The 19,619-nt window shown below is 38.1% G+C and overlaps 1 protein-coding gene across 2 annotated transcripts; it reads right to left on the bottom strand.

The window, feature by feature from the left end:
- Positions 1–11,038: 11,038 nt before the first annotated feature.
- Positions 11,039–18,850, bottom strand: SPP1 (secreted phosphoprotein 1). Of its 2 annotated transcripts, XM_060654656.3 has the most exons (7): positions 18,720–18,850; positions 17,564–17,628; positions 17,414–17,452; positions 14,239–14,319; positions 13,903–13,944; positions 12,574–12,852; positions 11,039–11,879 (listed from the first exon to the last, which is right to left on the bottom strand). In XM_060654656.3, the coding sequence occupies exons 2-7, from the start codon at positions 17,615–17,617 to the stop codon at positions 11,475–11,477; spliced, it is 900 nt and encodes a 299-aa protein (XP_060510639.1). In that variant the 5' UTR covers positions 17,618–17,628; positions 18,720–18,850; the 3' UTR covers positions 11,039–11,474. The 2 variants fall into 2 exon arrangements, with proteins under 2 accessions (XP_060510639.1, XP_060510640.1); XM_060654657.3 differs by lacking the exon at positions 14,239–14,319.
- Positions 18,851–19,619: the final 769 nt, after the last annotated feature.

The following is a 19,619-nucleotide window of genomic DNA, read 5'->3' as shown; positions in this document are numbered from 1 at the left end:
TGACTTGCTAACATTTTGTTGAGGAGTTTTGTGCCTATATTCCTGAAAGATATTGGTGTGTAATTTTCTTTTTGTGTGTACTGTCTTTGTCTCCTTTTGATATCAGGGTAATATTGGTCTTATAAGGTAAGTTGGGAAGTGTTCTGTCCTCTTCTATTTTCTGGAAGAGATTATGTAAAAGTAGTGTTAGTTCTTCTTTGAGTGTTGGAGAAAATTCTCCAGTGAAACCATCTGAGCTTAGAGATTTTTTTTTCAGGAGTTTTTAAATTGCAAACTGAATTTCTTTAACAGCTGTAAGAATATTCAGGTTATCAATTCCATCTTTAAAAAATTTTTTTTTAAATGTTTATTTTTTGAGAGAGAGAGACAGAGTGCAAGCAGGGGAGGGGCAGAGGGAGAGGGAGACAGAATCCGAAGCAGGTTCCAGGATCTGAGCTGTCAGCACAGAGCCTGACAAGGGGCTTGAACCCGTGAACCATGAGATCATGACCTGAGCCGAAGTCGAATGCTTAATTGACTGAGCTACCCGGGCGCCCCTATCAATTCCATCTTGACAGAGTTTTGGTAGTTTGTTGATTTTGAGGAGTTGCTCTATTTCTTCCGAGAAATTTCTTCTTTATTTATTTCTTCTATTTCTTTACCCCTTAGGAAGGTAAATTGTTCATAGATGTGCCGGTTTGCTAGTGCTGTTGTAATAAAATATCACAATCTAGGCAGTTTAAAACAACAGAAATGTGTTGTTTCACAGTTCTAGAGACCAGAAGTCTAAAATTACGGTATCATTAGGGCCTTGTTTCCTCTTGAGCCCTATAATGGAACTCTTGCTTTCCTTTTGCTAGTTTCTGGTGGTTTGCTAGGAACACGTGGTATTCCTTAGCTTGCAGCTGTATCACTCCAATCTTTGGTGTCACAGGGTGACCTGTGACATCACATGTGATGCCTTTGGTGTCACATGGTATTCTCTCTGTGTGTCTCTCTGTCTTCAAATTGCCTTCTTATGAAGACATCAGTCATGTTGGATTAGGAACCCACTCTACTCAGTATATCTTCATCTCAACTAAACTAATTACATCTGCAATGACCCAATTTCCAAACAAGGCCACATTCATAGATGTAGGAATTAGAACTTCAACATACTTGGGGGGGGGGGGGCACAATTAGCTCCTAACAGTAGTATTTCTTTATTACCCTTTGAATGGCTGCAGGATCTGTTGTAATCTCCTATTTGATTTTGACATAATTTATGTCTTCTCTTTTTTTGTGCCCATCCTGCTAGAGGATTTTCAATTTTATTTCTTTTTCAAAGAATCAGCATTTTGTTTAATTACTTTTCTCTATTAGTTTTCTGTTTTCACTTTCATTGATTTCCACTCTTATAGTTATTATTTCCCTCCTGCTGCTTGTGTTGGGTTTGTTTTGCCCTTGTTTGTCTAGTTTGTTAAGTTAGGTTAGATTATTGATCTGACACCTCCAGAAGGGCTTTGGACACACTGCCAGGGAGAGTCTGCCTGTATTCTGCTTGACCCATCTCAAAATGCTTTGAGGCTGGAGGATAAGTGTTACAAACCAACTGTTTGTATGCCTCCCTCCCTGACCAAATTCATATGTTAAAATCCTAATCCCAATGTGATGGGATTTGGGAGATGTGATTAGGTCAGGAGGGTTCAGCCCAGAATGACCAACCTCATAAAAGAGGCTCCAGAGAGATCCCTAGTCCTTTTCACCACATGAGGACACAGTGAAAAGATGGCTGTCTATGAACCAGAGCTCTCACCAAACACCAAATCTTCTGGTGCCATGATCTTGGATTTCTCAGCCTTCAGGACTGTGAGAAATAAGTTTCTCTTATTTATAAACAACACAGTTTGTGGTATTTTTGTTATAGCAGCCCTAACAGACTAAGACAATGAGGGACTTCTTTAGAAGAACATGTCAGCCTTAGCACTTAATCCCCTTCCTCTCCACCATCAGTATCTAGAAGGAGGGGTGATGTGTGGAGAAAGTTAGGTATTTGAGTTTTACCTAGGGGTAGGCCTCCCCTCACCCTTTCTCACCTTCAAGAAGTTGGATATATCATTTCCATGCAAAACTTCTGTACTTTTACTCAATAATATCCAAATAATAACTTCAAAGTATCACCTTGATATGATATAAGTGGTGGTGGTAATACTTAGGTCACCTTTAGGACACTTCTTTTGAATTTTCCCTTAGGTCTGCCCCATATTCTTTTGGTAGTTTCTCAAAGGCAACTGAGCTTTTGTCTATTTAGTTGCTGACCTTTGCTTTCAATTTGACTAGGTGAGTATGTTCAGCCTCATGGATCTCCCACATTTATTTGTTTGCACTTGGGGGTGGAGGGGCGTATATTATTGGAGATTTGGACCTAATATGCAATATGTAGCTGCACTTTGGATTAAAACAAGCAGATTAGATTAGTCAGACATGAATCATTAAGGTGTTTGGAATAAAATAGATGAAGTCAAAGAGACCGCATGGAAACAATACTGCAGTTGAACATGCGATGTGTTAGAGAATGTGTACTCTGGTTCTGGATGTTGCAAGTGGAGAACACAATACATAATGCTTTAGTACGTGAATTCACTAAATTGAAGATGTGTAAAAAACTGCCTCATGAAATTGTGAAGTAGAAAATAGTTTTTTCTTCAATCCCTACAAACAAGGTTTTAAAGTCTTTTTTTTGCCTGCTGAGTGCAGATCGATAACAGAACTGCTTTAGTTATTTGCCTCTGCCCTGCTCCACAGGGGAGACTGTCCCCCCGGGGAGTTTTGTTGTTACCGTTATAATTACAATCAAACATTCTTTGGAACCGTTGTTACTAGAAACCTGAAAAATTGAGTATGAGATGCAGGAAAAGGCTGTGCCAGGGACCAGTAAAAAATAGTTCCAAATCCTGGTTAGGTTATGCTATTGACATGGAAAAAGGATGATAAGATTGTCAGATTGCGTCCGAAGTGAGTGTCTACAGGGTTATTAATGGATACATATGTGATAGGACACAGTTTAAACAGTTTTTTTATTTATAAAAATGTATTAATTCCTTTTCCTTGACTTTATGTAAGAAGTAAGCCATGAAGGAATTGCTCTAATACTTTTGTATCAATGTATAAGATATTAAAAATATTTTTTTAATATTTATTTTTTTGAGAGAGAGAGATAGAGAGCCAGAGTGTGAGTGGGGGAGAGGCAGAGAGAGAGGGAGACACTGAATCTGAAGTAGGCTCCAGGCTTGGAACTGTCAGCACAGAGCCTGATGCGGGTTTCGAACCCATGAACTGTGAGATCATGACCTGAGCCAAAGTCAGACGCTTAACAGTCTGAGCCACCCAGGTGCCCAAGAATTATTTTAAGGACATTATTCATCATAAATTTTTCTATTTTACTAGCTCTTTCCTCCTACCCTTAATTTTTCAACATTTCAAAACCTTGAGAAAAATTGAAAGAATAATACATTTTGCCACATTAGTTTCTCTAGCTTGTGTACTGTTCCCCCCCCCCGCCCCGAATCAATAGAAAGTAAATTACAAAAACCATGGCACATCACTCCTAAATATTTCATTTATACATTTCTGAAGAATATGGAAATTCATTTCATAAATATGATGCCATGATCACACCTAAGAAAATTAACAATAGTTCCACAATATCATCTAACGTACTGTGTATATTCAAATTACTGTAATTGTCCCCAAAATGTATTTTATAGTCTTGTTTCTTTCTCAGTCCAGCTGCCAACAAAGGTCATGTTTTGCCCTTGGTTATGCCCGTTTATGCTTTTAATCTCGAATAGTTTAACACCCTTCTTTTCCAGGATTGAAAGATTTAGAAAATAAAAATACAGAATGTTCAGTTAATTTGAATGTCAGCTAAACAATGAATCATCCCTTAGTATAATATATTCCATGCTTACACTAAAAGATGATCTTGTCATTCATCTGACATTCAAATTTAACACAGTGTTCTGTATTTTATCTGGAAACTTAACTTTTTGGAAAGTTCAGACCAGTTGCATTGTAGAGTAACTCAAACTCTGGGTCTGTTTGTTTTCTTATGATTTGATTCTGTTAGACATTTTTCTACAAAAACGTTTCACAGGTGATGGTGCATGTTTCTTATTGCATGACATTAGGACATATACCCAGTCGTCCCATTTGTGAAGCTAAGTTTGATTCCTGGATGAACGTGGTGACCACCAAATCTCTTCTTCCTTTGGAATTACTAATTTGTGGGATGATCTTCTAAGACCAGGTGATAATCTTGTTGCCAGTGACATTTCGTGCAATTATTTTAACATTCATTAGAGGTCATTTCCTGAATCAATAGTACACTGTGGGTGGCAAAATGATTTTCAAATTTCATCATCCTGTCTACATTTACTATTAGCTGGCATTCATCTGTAAAGAAGATCTTTCCTTCTTCTATGCGTACACTATATACTAATGAAACTAAAAAAATTTCAGTCTGTTAGAATTCATTTTTGCCATTATTCTTTTTATTCTCAAATTACTCCAGTTTTGGCCAATGGAAATCCTCAAGTTGGGTCTTGAGTCCCTCGGTTGTGACCCCATTTTGTGTTTGAGGTCTCCCTTGCATTCTATCCTTGAAGAGATTTCCCTGGCTCATTTTTTACTCATTTTACCCAAGGAACAGGAATCAGCTCCCCCCCACCCCCAAAGCCTGTGACAGCTATCAGTTTACTGCTGTCCTGCTTTGTAATACTAGAATGGGACCCTATAAACATGCTTCCTTTGCCAGCTGGCACAATGGGAAGCTTTGTCAGTAGATGGCACTGGAGGGACACTGCAGGAAACAGGCTTCTCTTGCTGGCCTGTGTCCTCTCTTTTTTGCTCCTCCTGTGCAAGCATTGTGCAAGAACGTCCAGTGGCAGTCACTCTCCAGTTAGTTTTTCTGGCACCTGGGCCTGCAGTATTTTGCTCTGCAGTGGTGGCCCGTGGTTTCCTGCTTGCTGGCATCAGTCTCCTGGATCTCCAGTGGGAAGTGTCCTGTTTGCCAACTTCAGTCCACCAGCTATGGATCAGCTGTAGCAAACTTCTCTACCATCTCCTGGGCTATAGCTACATTCTCTCTAATGAAGTCTGAATCTCAGTTTTAGGGAGAGGGCCCCTCTTTGCAAATTGTCCCTTATTTGGGTACTGTTAGCCTTGTGATGCTGTTTAGGTTCTCTTTTATCTCATCTGGTTAATATTCTGTTTCTAGTTAATAATGTTTTATGTTAAACTTTCCCTGTTCAAATTAGTAGTCTGTTTCCTGTTTTCTAATTGAACCCAGACTAGTACAGTTGAGAGAATAGTGTTTGAATGATGCCACCATTCAGAGATACAGTTTCTGAATTAAATCGGTATGTGTTTGGATTTGAGCATAGTGTTAAGCTGCTCGCCAGTGGGAAAAGGGATGCTTGTATTTTGTCAGGCAGGGACAACACAATTAGTAAAGCTATTACCTGTGGTTGATTGTGATGAAGTGCTAAATGAAGCAGGTCCCAAGGGACTGCTGTACCTCACTAATGATGGCTTCAAGGACGGTGGTGTCTTAGCCTGTTTGAGCTACTGTAACCAAAGTACCAAAAAGACTCAGTGCCTTATGAACAACAGATATTGACTTCTGACAGTTCTGGAGGCTGGGAAATTCAAGATCAAGGCATCAGTAGAGCTGGTGTCTGGTAAGGGCCTGCTTCCTGGATCATGGATAGCCATTTTCTTCCCTTGTCCTCCCATGGTGAAAAGGGCCAGGGAGCTCTCAGGGGTCTCTTTTATAAGGACATCGATCCCATTCATGAGGACTCTACTCTTATGACCTAATCACCTCCCACAAACCCCACCTCTAATACCCTCATGTTGGGGATTAGGTTTCAACAAATGAATTTTGGAGGGACACAAACATTTAGTTTATAGCAGGTGATAGGGGATTGGGTCTTCTCATAGTTAAAAAGCTTTTCCCACACCCAAGTTATAAAGTAACTCCCTCGTGTATTTGTCTAATGGTTTTATAGTTCCCTTTTATTTATTTTTTTAATGTTTATTTTTGAGAGAGAGCGTGCGCACACTAGAGAGAGAGAGAGAGAGAGTGTGGGGGGGAGGGCTAGAGAGAGAGAGGGGAAACAGAAGATCTGAAGAGGGTTCTGCGCTGACAGCAGAGAGCCTGATGCAGGCTCAAACTCTAGAACTGCAAGATCATGACCTGAGCTGAAACTGGATGCTTAACCAACTAAGCCACCCAGGTGCCCTTTATACTTTCCTTTTAAATTTACATCTCTGGTCTGTTTGGAGATTTTTCTGATGTACAGTGTGAGTTATGGACCCAATTTTATCTTTTCCCAAATGGGTATCCAGTCACTCAACATCATTTATTTAAAAGTCCATCTTTTCCCAAGTGATCTTAGATGCCATATACTAATTTTCATAGGTACTTGGGTCGGTTTTTAGATTTACTACTCCCTTCCCACTCTATTTGTTTGCCAGTACCACAGTATTTTTTTTTAATGTTTATTTGTGAGACAGAAAGAGACAGAGCATGAGTGGGGGCGGGGGCAGAGAGAGAGGGAGACACAGAGTCTGAAATAAGCTCCAGGTTCTGAGCTGTCAGCACAGAGCCTGATATGAGGCTCGAACCCACGAACCGTGAGATCATGACCTGAGCCGAAGTCGGACGCTTAACCAAATGAGCCACCCAGGCGCCCCGGTACCACAGTATTTTTATTAGAGAGGCTTTATAGCCTGATTTAATAATTGTTAGGGCTAGTCCTCTCTTACTGCTTTTATTTCCCTTCCATTATTGTATGTTTATTTTTCCGCATGAACTTTAGAATTAGTTTGCATAACTCTAGGAAAAAGTTTACCTTCATTTTAATTGGAATCACATTTATATATTGCATGGGGAGGGTTGTCATCTTTGTGGTATTCAGTTGTCCTATATGAGAACAAATGATGTCTTTCCATTTATTCAAGTCTTTTTTGGCTTACAGAAGTGTTTCACAGTTTTTCTAATATAGCTTTTTTTATTTTTTTACATTTATTTATTTTTGATAGGCAGAGAGAGACAGAACACAAGTGGGGGAGGGGCAGAGAGAGAAGGAGACACAAAATCCTAAGCAGGCTCCAGGCTCTGAGCTGTCAGCACAGAGCCCGACGCGGGGCTCAAACTCACAAACCACAAGATCATGACCAGAGCTGAAGTCGGATGCTTAACCAACTGAGCCACCCAGGTGCCCTGGTTTTGTTCTGATATTAAATGACATATCTTTAAATGGTTACTGTTTGTATTTTGGTATGTGTGGTTCAGGTACATTTTATATTATGGTACCTTACAGAAATTGTTCAGTACTGGTTCTGTTTTCTAGGTGTAGTATTACATGATCTATATAGAGATATAATTTAATTCTTTCTCAAATCTTACGCATCTATATACTTGTGATCATTGGCTCTTATCTCCAATGCTGCCTCTATTGTTTCTCCATTAAGTGTGATGCTGGTTTTTGAGCTGAGATGTGAAACATTTCATCATGTCAAGAAAGTATCTCTTAATTTTAATTTTATTTTTATGAAATTAAGAATGAGTGTTAACTGTTGGTGGGAATGCAAACTGGTGCAGCCACTCTGGAAAACAGTGTGGAGGTTCCTCAAAAAATTAAAAATAGATCTACCCTATGACCCAGCAATAGCACTGCTAGGAATTTACCTAAGGGATACCGGAGTGCTGATGCATAGGGGCACTTGTACCCCAATGTTTACAGCAGCACTTTCAACAATAGCCAAATTATGGAAAGCCTAAATGTCCATCAACTGATGAATGGATAAAGAAATTGTGGTTTATATACACAATGGAATACTACGTGGCAATGAGAAAGAATGAAATCTGGCCTTTTGTAGCAACGTGGATGGAACAGGAGAGTGTTATGCTAAGTGAGATAAGTCATACAGAGAAAGACAGATACCATATGTTTTCACTCTTATGTGCATCCTGAGAAACTTAACAGAAGACCATGGGAAGGGGAAGTAAAAAAAAAAAAAAAAAAAGAGGTTAGAGAGGGAGGGAGCTAAAACGTAAGAGACTCTTAAAAACTGAGAACAAACTGAGGGTTGATGGGGGGTGGGAGGGAGGGGAGGGTGGGTGATGGGTATTGAGGAGGGCACCTGTTGGGATGAGCACTGGGTGTTATATGGAAACCAATTTGACAATAAATTTCTTTTTTTTTTTTTAATTTTTTTTTTCAACGTTTTTATTTATTTTTGGGACAGAGAGAGACAGAGCATGAACGGGGGAGGGGCAGAGAGAGAGGGAGACACAGAATCGGAAACAGGCTCCAGGCTCCGAGCCATCAGCCCAGAGCCTGACGCGGGGCTCAAACTCACGGACCGCGAGATCGTGACCTGGCTGAAGTCGGACGCTTAACCGACTGCGCCACCCAGGTGCCCCGACAATAAATTTCATATAAAAAAAAAGAATGAGTGTTAAAATTTGTCAAAAGCTATGCTACATTTTATTATGTGTTCACAATTATTTCTTTTTTCCCTTCTTCTGTCATGATATATATTGTTGGGAGAGACTACTTACCTATACACTGGTTTTGGGTTTGAGCATGTGACTTGCTTTAAACGATGGAATTTGATCAACAGTAGTAGTTTGTCAAGTTCAGAGTCCAAAGCATCATATGTTTCTACTCACCCCTTTTGTGTTTCTGCCTCTACCATCAGAAAGACATGCCCTGAGTAGTTGATGATCCAAATAGAGGAGAATATGGAGTAGACCTGAATCCGTCCTGCAGCCTCAAGCATAACCACCCTTGCCAACCCACAGACTGGAGAGTGAAAAAAAGAAAAATATTTGATGTGGTAAGCCACTGAGATATCGGGGGTGTTTGTTACTATTTTCACAGTAGTAATAGCTCACTAACACAAAATCCTTTCTATCATCTACACATCTAATCAACATTTTTCTCCTTAGATCTAACTACATGATGAACTGCTAATGTATTTACTAATATTCAAGCTTCGTTGTCTGGGAATAACCTCACCCCTCAATTATGATACACTCCTTAAACTTGATTTTACATTATTTGGGATTATTCCATTCCTAGTCATGAGTGAGATTGCTTTATAGTTTTCTCTTGTGTGTCTATGTGTGTTTGCGTGTGTGTGTAATCTTTACCAGGTTTGGGTGTTAAAATTATACTTGTTTCATAAAGATCATATGAGAGTTTTCCCTCTGTGCTACTATTTAAATGATATTGGGCTTATCTGGACTTTGAAAGTTTGATAGAATTCCCCTGTAAAATCATTTGGGTCTAATTTTTACAGTTAGTTCTTTGATAACTTCTTCTCTTTCCTTTATAGAAATCTGTCTATTTATGCTTTCCATGTATAGCAAGGTCAATTTTGGTAAATTGTATTTTCCTAGAAAATAATCCAATTCATATAGGTTTTCCATTTTATTTGTATGAGTTGTATAAAGTAGTCTTTTGATATTTAAAAATTTACCTTTCATTGGTTATCTCCTTGTTTTTATTTCTTATTTGTGCTTTCTTCCTTTATTGGGTTAGTGGTTTTTATTTTTTTTTTACTTAAAAAATTTTTTTAATGTTTATGTTTTATTTATATTTGAGAGAGAGAGACAGAGCGCCACCAGGGGAGGGGCAGAAAGACAGAGACAGAATCTGAAGCAGGCTCCAGGCTCCAAGCTGTGAGCTGCAAGCTGTCAGCACAGAGCCCAACACGGGGCTCGAACTCCCTAACTATGAGATCATCACTTGAGCCGAGGTCGGGTGCTTAACTGACTGAACCACCCAGGCGCCCTGGGTTGGTTCATGGTTTATCTATTATGTTGTTGTTGTTTTTCACAAACAGAAGACATTTTTATTTATTAGTTTCTACTATTTTTCTGTTCTCTACCTCATTACTTTTGCTCTTTTATTTATTATCTCCTTCCTTCTGGTTTCTTTTGCTCTTTTCAAATTTTGAAGATGGGAGCTCAATTTATTTTCTTTTTATTAATGTGTTTGTAGCTGCAGCATTTTAAGGCTATGGATTTTCTGTGATCACTGATTTAACTATACTCTATTGGTTTTGTGTTTTCATACAATTCTTTTTTATAAATTCTTAATTTTTCCCCTTTTGTCCTAAAAGTTATTTAATAAAGAATTTTTAAATTTCCAAATGGGATTTCTAGTTTCAGAAAGAGCAGAGGAGCAAGCCATGGAACTAAAAATGCTTGCTCAACTTCAGGCTTCCAGAACTTTTAGTTTTGAATGAAATTGAAAATCTTGATTATTACCTGAAACTGCATTTAAGAATTTTCCAGTACAATTTTCCAGTACAAGGGAACTGATTATTATCTATGAGGGATCAAAATAGCTATGGGAAAAAATAGCTATGGAATCTATCAGGGTTTCTTCCAAGGGCAAGAAAGCAATAAATTTGCTGAGCAAATTAATGGTGAGTGAAACAATAAAATTGATTTGTGATTGCATATTGCATACAGGCTTTCATTAGCTTTCGTATCAGCTTTGTGAAAATTAGAAAAAGGTGCTCCATTGGGAGTATGTGGCCTGTGGAGTCCTGCATGGTTGGAGAATTCCTGGCTGAATATCACCCCGCACTTGAATTCTGTTACCTTAGCTAGGAACTTTAGCTCAGCCGGAAACTGTACAGTTAATCCAGAAGACCCTAGATTGCTCTCTACTAAGTTTAGCAGGTTCATTAAAATAGTTACACTTGTTAACGGCTGGGCAATTGTGGGAAAAAAATAAAAATAAGAAAAGCAACCAATTGCTAAGATAGTGCATCTTAAACGCTCTCACCCAAAAAAGTGATGATTATGTGATAGGATAGAGGAGGTGACGAGATAGAGGGTGTTAACTAATGTTATGGTGGTCATCATTTTTCAGTATATAAGTGTATCAGATCATCATGTGGTACACCTTAAACTTACACAATGTTATATGTCATTTTTATGTCAATAAAGCTGGGGGTGGGGGGAAGAAAAGCCACAGATACCACCAAACTCTCATTATACTTGAGGTATAAGATTTATTCACACACACAAAAAGTAATCACAACCAAATGTACACTAATTTAAAAAACAAAAGATTATAGTGACATAAAATTTTATATTCTCTTTTATAAGTGTGTAAAAGTATTTTGTTTGCTTCTACATAAATTTCCATTCATAAAAGAATAGCAAACATTAAAATGCGGTGATAGTTTGCATTTCTTACATGGAAAGAACATAGACCAAACCCTGGAGCTTTAGTTTACAAGGATGTTACCATGAAGCGACACACTAAACGAATGATCAAAAATAGTATCTATTTCCAGATCCATATACATATACATTCACCAACTAAGCTGAGAAATAAACATTTCATATTGTCTCCCATCTTGCTATCATGTATTTTTCTTCTTTTTACTAAAAGCAGAGTAAGAAACTGCACTTTCTCCTTTTAATTGACCTCAGAAGATGCACTATCTAATTCATGAGAAACGCGGAATTTCAGGTGTTTATCTTGTTCCTCACTCTCAGCGTGTTGGTCTAGCTCCTTTTCACTGCTTTGAACTGTTTGGCCAACAAGCTCACTGCTGACATCAGAACTTTCCTGACTACCAATCTCATGGGAATGCTTATTGTTCTCATCACTTGCCTTCAGCTTATACTCTTTGGAGTGCTTGCGGCTCTTGGTTTCCATACTGTGGTCATCCACCTGACTTGTTTCCTGACTGTCCTTCACATGGCTGTCCCTGTCAGGAGACCGCCGCACGGTGTGGGAAAGGAGGACGGCATTGAAGTCATCTTTCGTACTCTGACTTTTCACAAGTGATGTGAAGTCCTCCTCTGTAGAATCAGGATACTGAATCACAGAACAAATGGAAGAAAGATGAAATGAATAGTCAGGGATGGGCGCGTTGTAATTCTGCTTCCTAACTTTTAGGCCAATTTATACTAAAAATTGTCTAAATTTGGCCAAAGCAAAAACCAAGACTAGCATGTTACTTTGCATTTTGCCAAGCCTTTTCACATATTCATCTCCTTTAATTTAACAGGTACATCAATTATGCATATGATGAAGACTATGAATTAGGTCTCATGATCCCTGTTTTACATAAAGGGAAAATGAATTGAAAGTTAAAAAGTAAAATGAATAGTAAATGGCAAGGCTATGTGTCAAATACAGATTCTTCCACTACACATTTAGTGTCATTTGCCACTCTCCAATTCATCTTAGGTATTTAGCTTCAAAACATGACCATTATATTGTGAAGATAATTGCTGTTTTCCAAAGTTTTTTTTCCTTTAATCTAAAAAAGTGAATAGAATAAATGCTTTATAGCCAGGATTTGGAAAAAGAGCATTGTGATTGAGAGGCAAAATTAGGGAGAAATAGCATGGCCTTAAACATAAAATCACCAATGGGAAAAATATTTGTGTTCTAGAGTCATAAATTAATAATGCTAACTGAATGAATGAATGTGCGTATGCACACCTGGAGTTCCTAGAATTGGGCTCTAATCATAAATATCTGATGTGTCTGTTAAAGGATTTACCTGGTCCTCATATCTGTGGGACTTCTTAGATTTGGACCTCAGTCCATAAGCCACACTATCACCTCGGCCATCATATGAGTCTCTTGTGGGGACAGCCGGGGTGAAAAATTGGGTTGCCGGAACATCGGTGGGAAAGTCAGTGACCAGTTCATCAGATTCATCAGACTGGTTAGAGTCGTCATCTGTGTCATGGGAATCAACGGAGTCCTGGCTATCTACATCGTCTCCATCATCTTCATCATCCACATCATGGCTTTCATTGGACTTACTTGCAAGGGTCTAAAAATCAAGATGGCCAGAAAAATTCGGGTAAAGGTTTTTATTTTCCCTTAGTCTTTACAGTGTCTTTCAAACTATTTTGTTTTCAGAATCTTTGCCTTCAGAACAATGTACTCAGTGACTTTTAGGAGCAAATGTGAGTATCTTCCAATTCCGTTTTAACACAAGGATAGTGGAATCATAATCTGAGGTGTTTTGCTTGATTTTCCATAAACAATTATTTTCATAGACAATTTCAAGCAATATATGTGAGTATGACGTTTAAACTGATAACATTGCTTTTCCTCGTTCATATTAGATATTATTTAACTGACCAAATTCAATGATGAAATAAATACAGATACATAATTGTGAGGTTATTTGTTCTATTTGAAATAAGAATTCTCAGGATATTGGAGCACCCATATATTAATGCATGCACCGAAACCTAAAACCACCTCCTTATTAGCATGATAAACAAAAGGTGGATAAATTGCAGCTCAAAGCTGTCAATTAAATTAACCAGTTAATGTCTATTAAACTTCTGATTCGCAAATATACTGGGTTATTTATGTAGCTTTCCTAATTAGAGATTCTTAACATATTCAAACAGATCTTAAGGAAAACAAATTTAACTTATCTCTCTGTTTAGCAAATATATTAATAGTCCTAATAAAAAGAATAGTTGTCACATAAACAGTTATGTTAGGAACAGTAATGTTCCTAGAGACAAAATCTTGGCTTTCATAGGCATTAATTAGGTGCTTATCGGATATTGGAAAAAACACCTTCAAAATACCTTAAATAAAATGTTAAGAGGCTTAGTATTTCAAATAACAGACATTGGCAAACACTTTCTGCCACCCTAAACTTATCTGAAGAAATCCGATATTTCTGCCATTTGGTAAATACATGTTTTTCTTCTGAGCAAGTTTTAGACTGGCAATTTACTGGGAAATTTGCTAACAGAATCTTGTCAGACTTGAACCTGGGCAATGTCATTCGGAGGAAGAGTGGCTTCTTTCATCTCTCTAAGGCATGGTCAGCCTCTGATTCGAGGTGAGAACTTACCTTTTGTTTGAAGTCATCAGTTTCTTCAGAGAGCACAGCATTCTGAAGAAGGAGGGACACATATCAGGCAGTGAACATCAAACGTGCCTAACATTTTAATTCAACAGTCAGCCTTTGCTGTCCCAAGCAGTTCTCAGTTTTCAGCCTCAAAAGTGGGTGGCTTAAAGTGGGAGGAAGCCACTTGACCAGATCAATTGCTAGCCGAAGCTCACGTTTACCCAAGGGTTAGAAGGCTCCATTTAACTGGCCCAAATGGCCTGCATGATGGCTACTTCTTGTTGCTGTTTTCTAATTGTGAAAAATTTAATTTTTACAATTAGTTAAAATTAAAAATACCTGTAGTGCTAGGAAAGTCTGCTTCTGAGATGGGTCAGGCTTTGGCCATGTAGCTACAGCACCTGGGTATTTGTTGTAAAGCTACAAAAAATGTTGTATATTTGTCATTATTAAAAAAAGAAACATAAAGGATCTCTAAGAGATAAGCTGAAAAAAACAACTACACTTCACTGACCTTGATGGATAAGAATAATATGCATGTATATGGTCAACCAGAGCTTTAGATACCTCTTTTAGCATTTATTTGCATTGCAGATTCATTTAATATACTCTTCAAAAAAATTTTTTTTTAGTGTTTATTTATTTTTGAGAGAGAGAGAGAGAGTCCAAGCTGGGGAGGGGCAGAGAGAGAGGGGAACACAGAATCTGAAGCAGGCTCTGAGCTGTCAGCACAGAGCTCGACGAGGGGCCGGAACCCACGAACCGCGAGATCATGACCTGAGCCAAAGTCAAATGCCCAACCAACTGAGCCACCCAGGTGTCCCGAGATTCATTTAATATACTCTTACATAGCACTTACTGTGGGCCAGGCACTCTTTCAAAGTGATTTACAAATATTTATTCATTTAATCCTCTCAACACCCTGTGAGATGAGTATCATTATTATTCTCATTTTACAGATCAGGAGAAACTCAACCACAAGGAAGGTTAGTGGTAGAAAGTGGCAGAGCCAGGGTTCAAATCCAGGCAAACTGGCTCTTTGCACTGATGCATTCTGTGCATACTGAATACTGCGCAGTCCTGTGCTTGCTAGCTGAAATTTCCTCTCAGATAAAGCACAGCTAAAGCAGAAGTTCCTTAATTAGTGGTGATCTTCATTGTTTCCTCTATGGAACAAGGGGGAACTCTCTAAGGCTGTGCTGTCTGATATGGTATCCTCCAGCTATATAACATGTGGTTATTTAATTAAAATTAAGTAAAATAAAAATTCAGTTCCTCAGTTGCACTAGCTACATTTTTCATTCAATAGCCACATGTGTCTAGCTGCTCTCTGAGTGGACGGTGCAGAAATAGAATATTAACATCATCACACAGTTCTGTTGCTCTAAGGTGCCAGAGACATGAATGGTTTTTCCTCTAGCCAAGTTATTTATCTGGAAAATGATTATCCTAGTGCAGAGGAACGGAAGTTGCTCTGAGTAAGTGTCATCTGATGGGCTGTATCACCCAGAGCCAATCCCTTCACATCCCTGTCATTGAGAATGAGAATCCTGGTGGTTCCACAGAGTCCCTTTCACAGCCAGCCACCGAGTGGGGGAGGGACGGGGAGGCAGCCAGTCAGGGGCACTTGGGGTTTCCCCAAGGCCGGATGGCTCTAACCAGAGCAGATTCACAGTGGGCTTCTCTCAAAGCATTTGCTGAAAGAAGGGGTTCCTTGCCTAAAAACGATATGAAAACTACCGGTCTAGATGAGTTCAAGTTTCCCTCTTGGAAAGATTATATACAAATATGTATATAAAGATTATATACAAATATGTTAGAACTTACATATAATTAATAATTAATATATATATTTCCTGATGAGACATGTAATATGGGCTCATAGAGAATGTATTTATAAGTTCAATTTATGATTTAAAACAAGGTAATATGGAGACAATATAGATGAACAAAGTAAGGAGACTAAACCCCCTAATAGTCCTAACACTCACAAATAACCAGTGTTCATCTCCAGAGGTGTTTCCTATTAACTTTCCCATATTTCCTACTAGTTCTAAGGTTCTAGGATTCTGGAAGGTTGAATCCCCTGACATTTAGTAATTTGTACTGTCATAGCTTCATGTACCATATTTGTTCTCTTAAAAGCACTAATTCTTGCCTCAAATAGTGTGACCTCTATCTTTTCTGGAAATGTTAATTTTTCTGGCTTATTATTGTGATTCAATACTTGTTTTCTCAAATCAATTGGACATGCCTATAACACCTACTTGCACACCCAAATGTGCATACAGCAATATTTCTCTAAATGTCTTCATTAAGCAATCTATTCTCAGTGACCCCAGGCAACTCTCTACGGCCTTTATTCTGTTCATCTGGCATTGAGCTCTGTGCCTTTTTGTCTGAGCTCCTCAGGACAATGCCCATTTGTTGTTTGGCTGGCACAGTTTCACCTGTTTTGGAGAGGCACATACATCTATGGTGCTGGTCAAAAAGCTATAATAAAGGGTTTGATTTGGTCTTCTGTTTGGGTAGAGAATTGTTATCTAAAGTTAGCTGACAAGATCTAAACAGTGTAAACGACTTTCTTTTTATAATGGGCTTCTTAGCAAATATCTTAGAAGATATTTTGAATATTAGAGTCACACAAACTATCCAGTATGTGAGACAAATTTTAAACTTACTAAAGGGTGGAGTTTTCTACGTCTAGCATGGTATGTTGACTCATGGAAAGAAAGTCACATGACTTCATAGAATTCATCTTACATAAGTGATAATGGCCTAGAGCATTATTTTATTATATAAAAAAAAGTCTAATTTGATGCATATACTTACTAAAACCTATCCAACCCTTTCTTAACTTGCAAAAGGGCTATGTCCCAGTAAACCCATTGCAGGTTGAAAATATGGTAGGTCATACAGAGATGCATTGAATACACCTAACCTACCGTGTGTCATAACTTAGCCTAGCCTACCTTCAACTGCTCAGAATGGTTACATAGCCTGCAGTTGGGTAAAAGCATCTAGCACAAAGCCTATTTTATAATGAAGCGTCGAATATCTCATGTAATGTACTGAGTACTGTACTGAAAGTGAAAAACGGAATAGTTGTATTGGTGCAGAATGGTTGAAAGCATATTGGTGATTAGCCTCGTAATCATGTACCCGGCTGAAGGCTGCAGTTCACTACCACTGCCCAGCATCACAAGGGAGTATTGTACCATGTATTGTTAGCCTAGAAAAAGGTCAAAATTCAAAATTTGAAGTATGGTTTTTACTAAATGCATATGGCTTTCTCACTGTCATAAAGTTGAAAACTTGTAAATTGAACCATCATAAGTTGAGGACCATCTGTAACTGTACTTAGTATTGGCCTGGGTTGAAAGCAGGCAGTCAGTACTTACCAATTAACAGCATGACTATGAAAATAAGTAAAATGGCAACAAATATGTTTGTGGTGCCTCCTGTACAACTGCATAACTAATTTAAGGACATGATAAACCTAAAAGATGCTTACCTGCTTTTCCTCCGAGCTCCCAGAATCAGTCTGTTTAATCTTTGAAACAGAAAAGATGAAGAAAGATTACAATGTGAATGTGTTCTTAGCACATGGGAGCACACAATTCATGTATTTTGAGAAATTTCCTTTAGATTCAGCTGTACTCACTGGAATGGCGTAGGCAATGCCCAAGAGGCAAAAGCAAATCACTGCAATTCTCATGGTTATTTTTCCTGCAAAACATTTTGTAAGGAATATTTAATCTCTTTGTAGGGTAAAACCGTGATACCTTTGTTTGCTACCACATTACAAAATAATTACAAATAAAATATATTTTTTGTAGAACATTTTCTTCCTTTTGGAGAAAACTTTTGTTTCGTTCACTATGGTCTTTTGAGTTAATATTTGTAATGCCACCTCTATTCTCCATCTCTCACTATTGGGTAAGGGAGAGAGGAATGTTACGAGTCTATATTTAACTTTAAAATTTAGAGTTCCAGGGATTATACCAATACTACCTGATATCTCCAGCTGTCTAAACCTACAAACAGATCATTAGTAATTTAATTAAAATAATAAGCTAGTGTTAGTATACTCATTTCTTAGAGAAGAAAAACACAAAAAGAAAGAACATAAAACTACAGAAAGAAACTTGCTTTCTCCATTTTTCAAGCATGCATGTTAAATGTGATTCTTAAATTATTAAAAAGATACTACTTAGGTAAAATGAAGCCATCTCAAAACTCAGTTATTTAAGAAAGACATTCTAGAAATTTGAAACAAAAAACAAAACACTGAAAACAGTCAACAGCTTTTCTATTCATGATAACAAGTCTACATAGTGTCATACAAGTATTTTGGTGAAAAATTTAACGGCTAAATACAGAAGTAAAATATTCAGGGAGGTTTTTTTTCCCCCTTGAAAATAGGATGGATACATTAAATCATCAAAAAATAGCATTATTATTTAGCTTACATTACCACTAAAGATCCTTTTCCTTTTAAATGCTTCCACAACCATCTGTCCATTAAAACTAATGTATATGGAAACATTTGAAAGGGGCATAGAATGTTTATTTTTTTCTGATTGGAAGAAATAGTGTTAGTTCTTTTGAGGACTCAAAGTGTTTCTGAGTTATATAGACGACTGGCTTTCAAAACAGCCAGTCACCTTTCCTCCAGGAAATCTGTAATGTATCTGGCATGCTCAATGAAAAGACAAGAACAAGTCTGCATAACAGCTTTACAGTTAAACTCTTCCTTACCACTTGCCCTTCGCCCTGAAACGAAGCTGAGTATATAGGACAGTGCACTGCGGGCTTACCTTGGTCTGTGGCTGCTGAGAAGAGAGCCCAGTCCTGGACAGTGTGGCAGTCCTGGCCTTCTCTTCTTGCTGCTGACAGCCAGGACCTCCCAGAATTTAAATGCTGCTCCAGACATTCTCCACCAACACAGGGAGGCGGAGAAATGTGTCATGAGGTTTTTTTGTCACTGCCCCACCCACTTGCTCCCACACTTCCCCCTCTGGTTTTGTGGTTAGAAAAACAAAGAAACAAACACACAAACTACTCTGCAGTTAAAACATTACTTACGTACAATATCATTAACTAGATTTTTCATTTATGGGATTGTCATTCAGCGTCATGGAAGGGCACTGAGGGGTCCTCTAAAAAAGTGGGGAGGAATGACTAGTTCTTTTAAAGAGTTTTAGCATTTCTGAATTAGAAGAAAAATTATTAATATGAATCAGTCCTAAATAAAATGAAATGGAATAGATTTTTGTTTCTTTTGGGGTAAACAACAGATTAAGGTAATATAATGCAACCACATGTGCCTCACAATTATACTTGTTTAACAGCTGCAAGGCTACTGTTGAGGTGTACGAAAAGTTCAGAGAGGCTCCTTCCATCCTTCAGTACTCAAGCTCGGTTTTGTGATTTCAAGTATGTAACAACTTGTCATTTAGACAAATGACATTAATAACATTAAAAACTATGTTTAGAAATCTATGCCCATTAAGTTGGATTCACAATGACCTCTCAAGGACGTGAATTTTTGTCGCACTGTTTGAATTGTTTGGAGGTGACGAATCTCATAATTCAGTAGATAAAATAGAGGAATGGTAATTTATTCTATATGCTACAGAAGTAAGGCAGTTTCTGACTGGGAGCAGTGTTACTGCTTGAGAATGCTGCTTCTGGGGCCAGAGTGTGGCTTTGACTCC

Source organism: Panthera onca, chromosome B1 (genome assembly GCF_046562875.1).
Source record: "Panthera onca isolate mPanOnc1 chromosome B1, mPanOnc1 haplotype 2, whole genome shotgun sequence".
In the NCBI taxonomy this organism is placed as follows: Eukaryota; Metazoa; Chordata; class Mammalia; order Carnivora; family Felidae; genus Panthera; species Panthera onca.
This window is presented reverse-complemented; position numbering and strand designations above follow the sequence as displayed.

Excerpts from the sequence above, each read along its gene's own strand:
- SPP1 (XM_060654656.3), bottom strand. The coding sequence starts at position 17,617 with ATGAGAATTGCAGTGATTTGCTTTTGCCTCTTGGGCATTGCCTACGCC. Across the intron at positions 14,320-17,413 it reads GGAGCTCGGAGGAAAAGCAG|CTTTACAACAAATACCCAGG; the intron begins GTAAGCATCTTT and ends CATTTTTTGTAG. Across the intron at positions 12,853-13,902 it reads CTGATGACTTCAAACAAAAG|ACCCTTGCAAGTAAGTCCAA; the intron begins GTAAGTTCTCAC and ends CTTGATTTTTAG.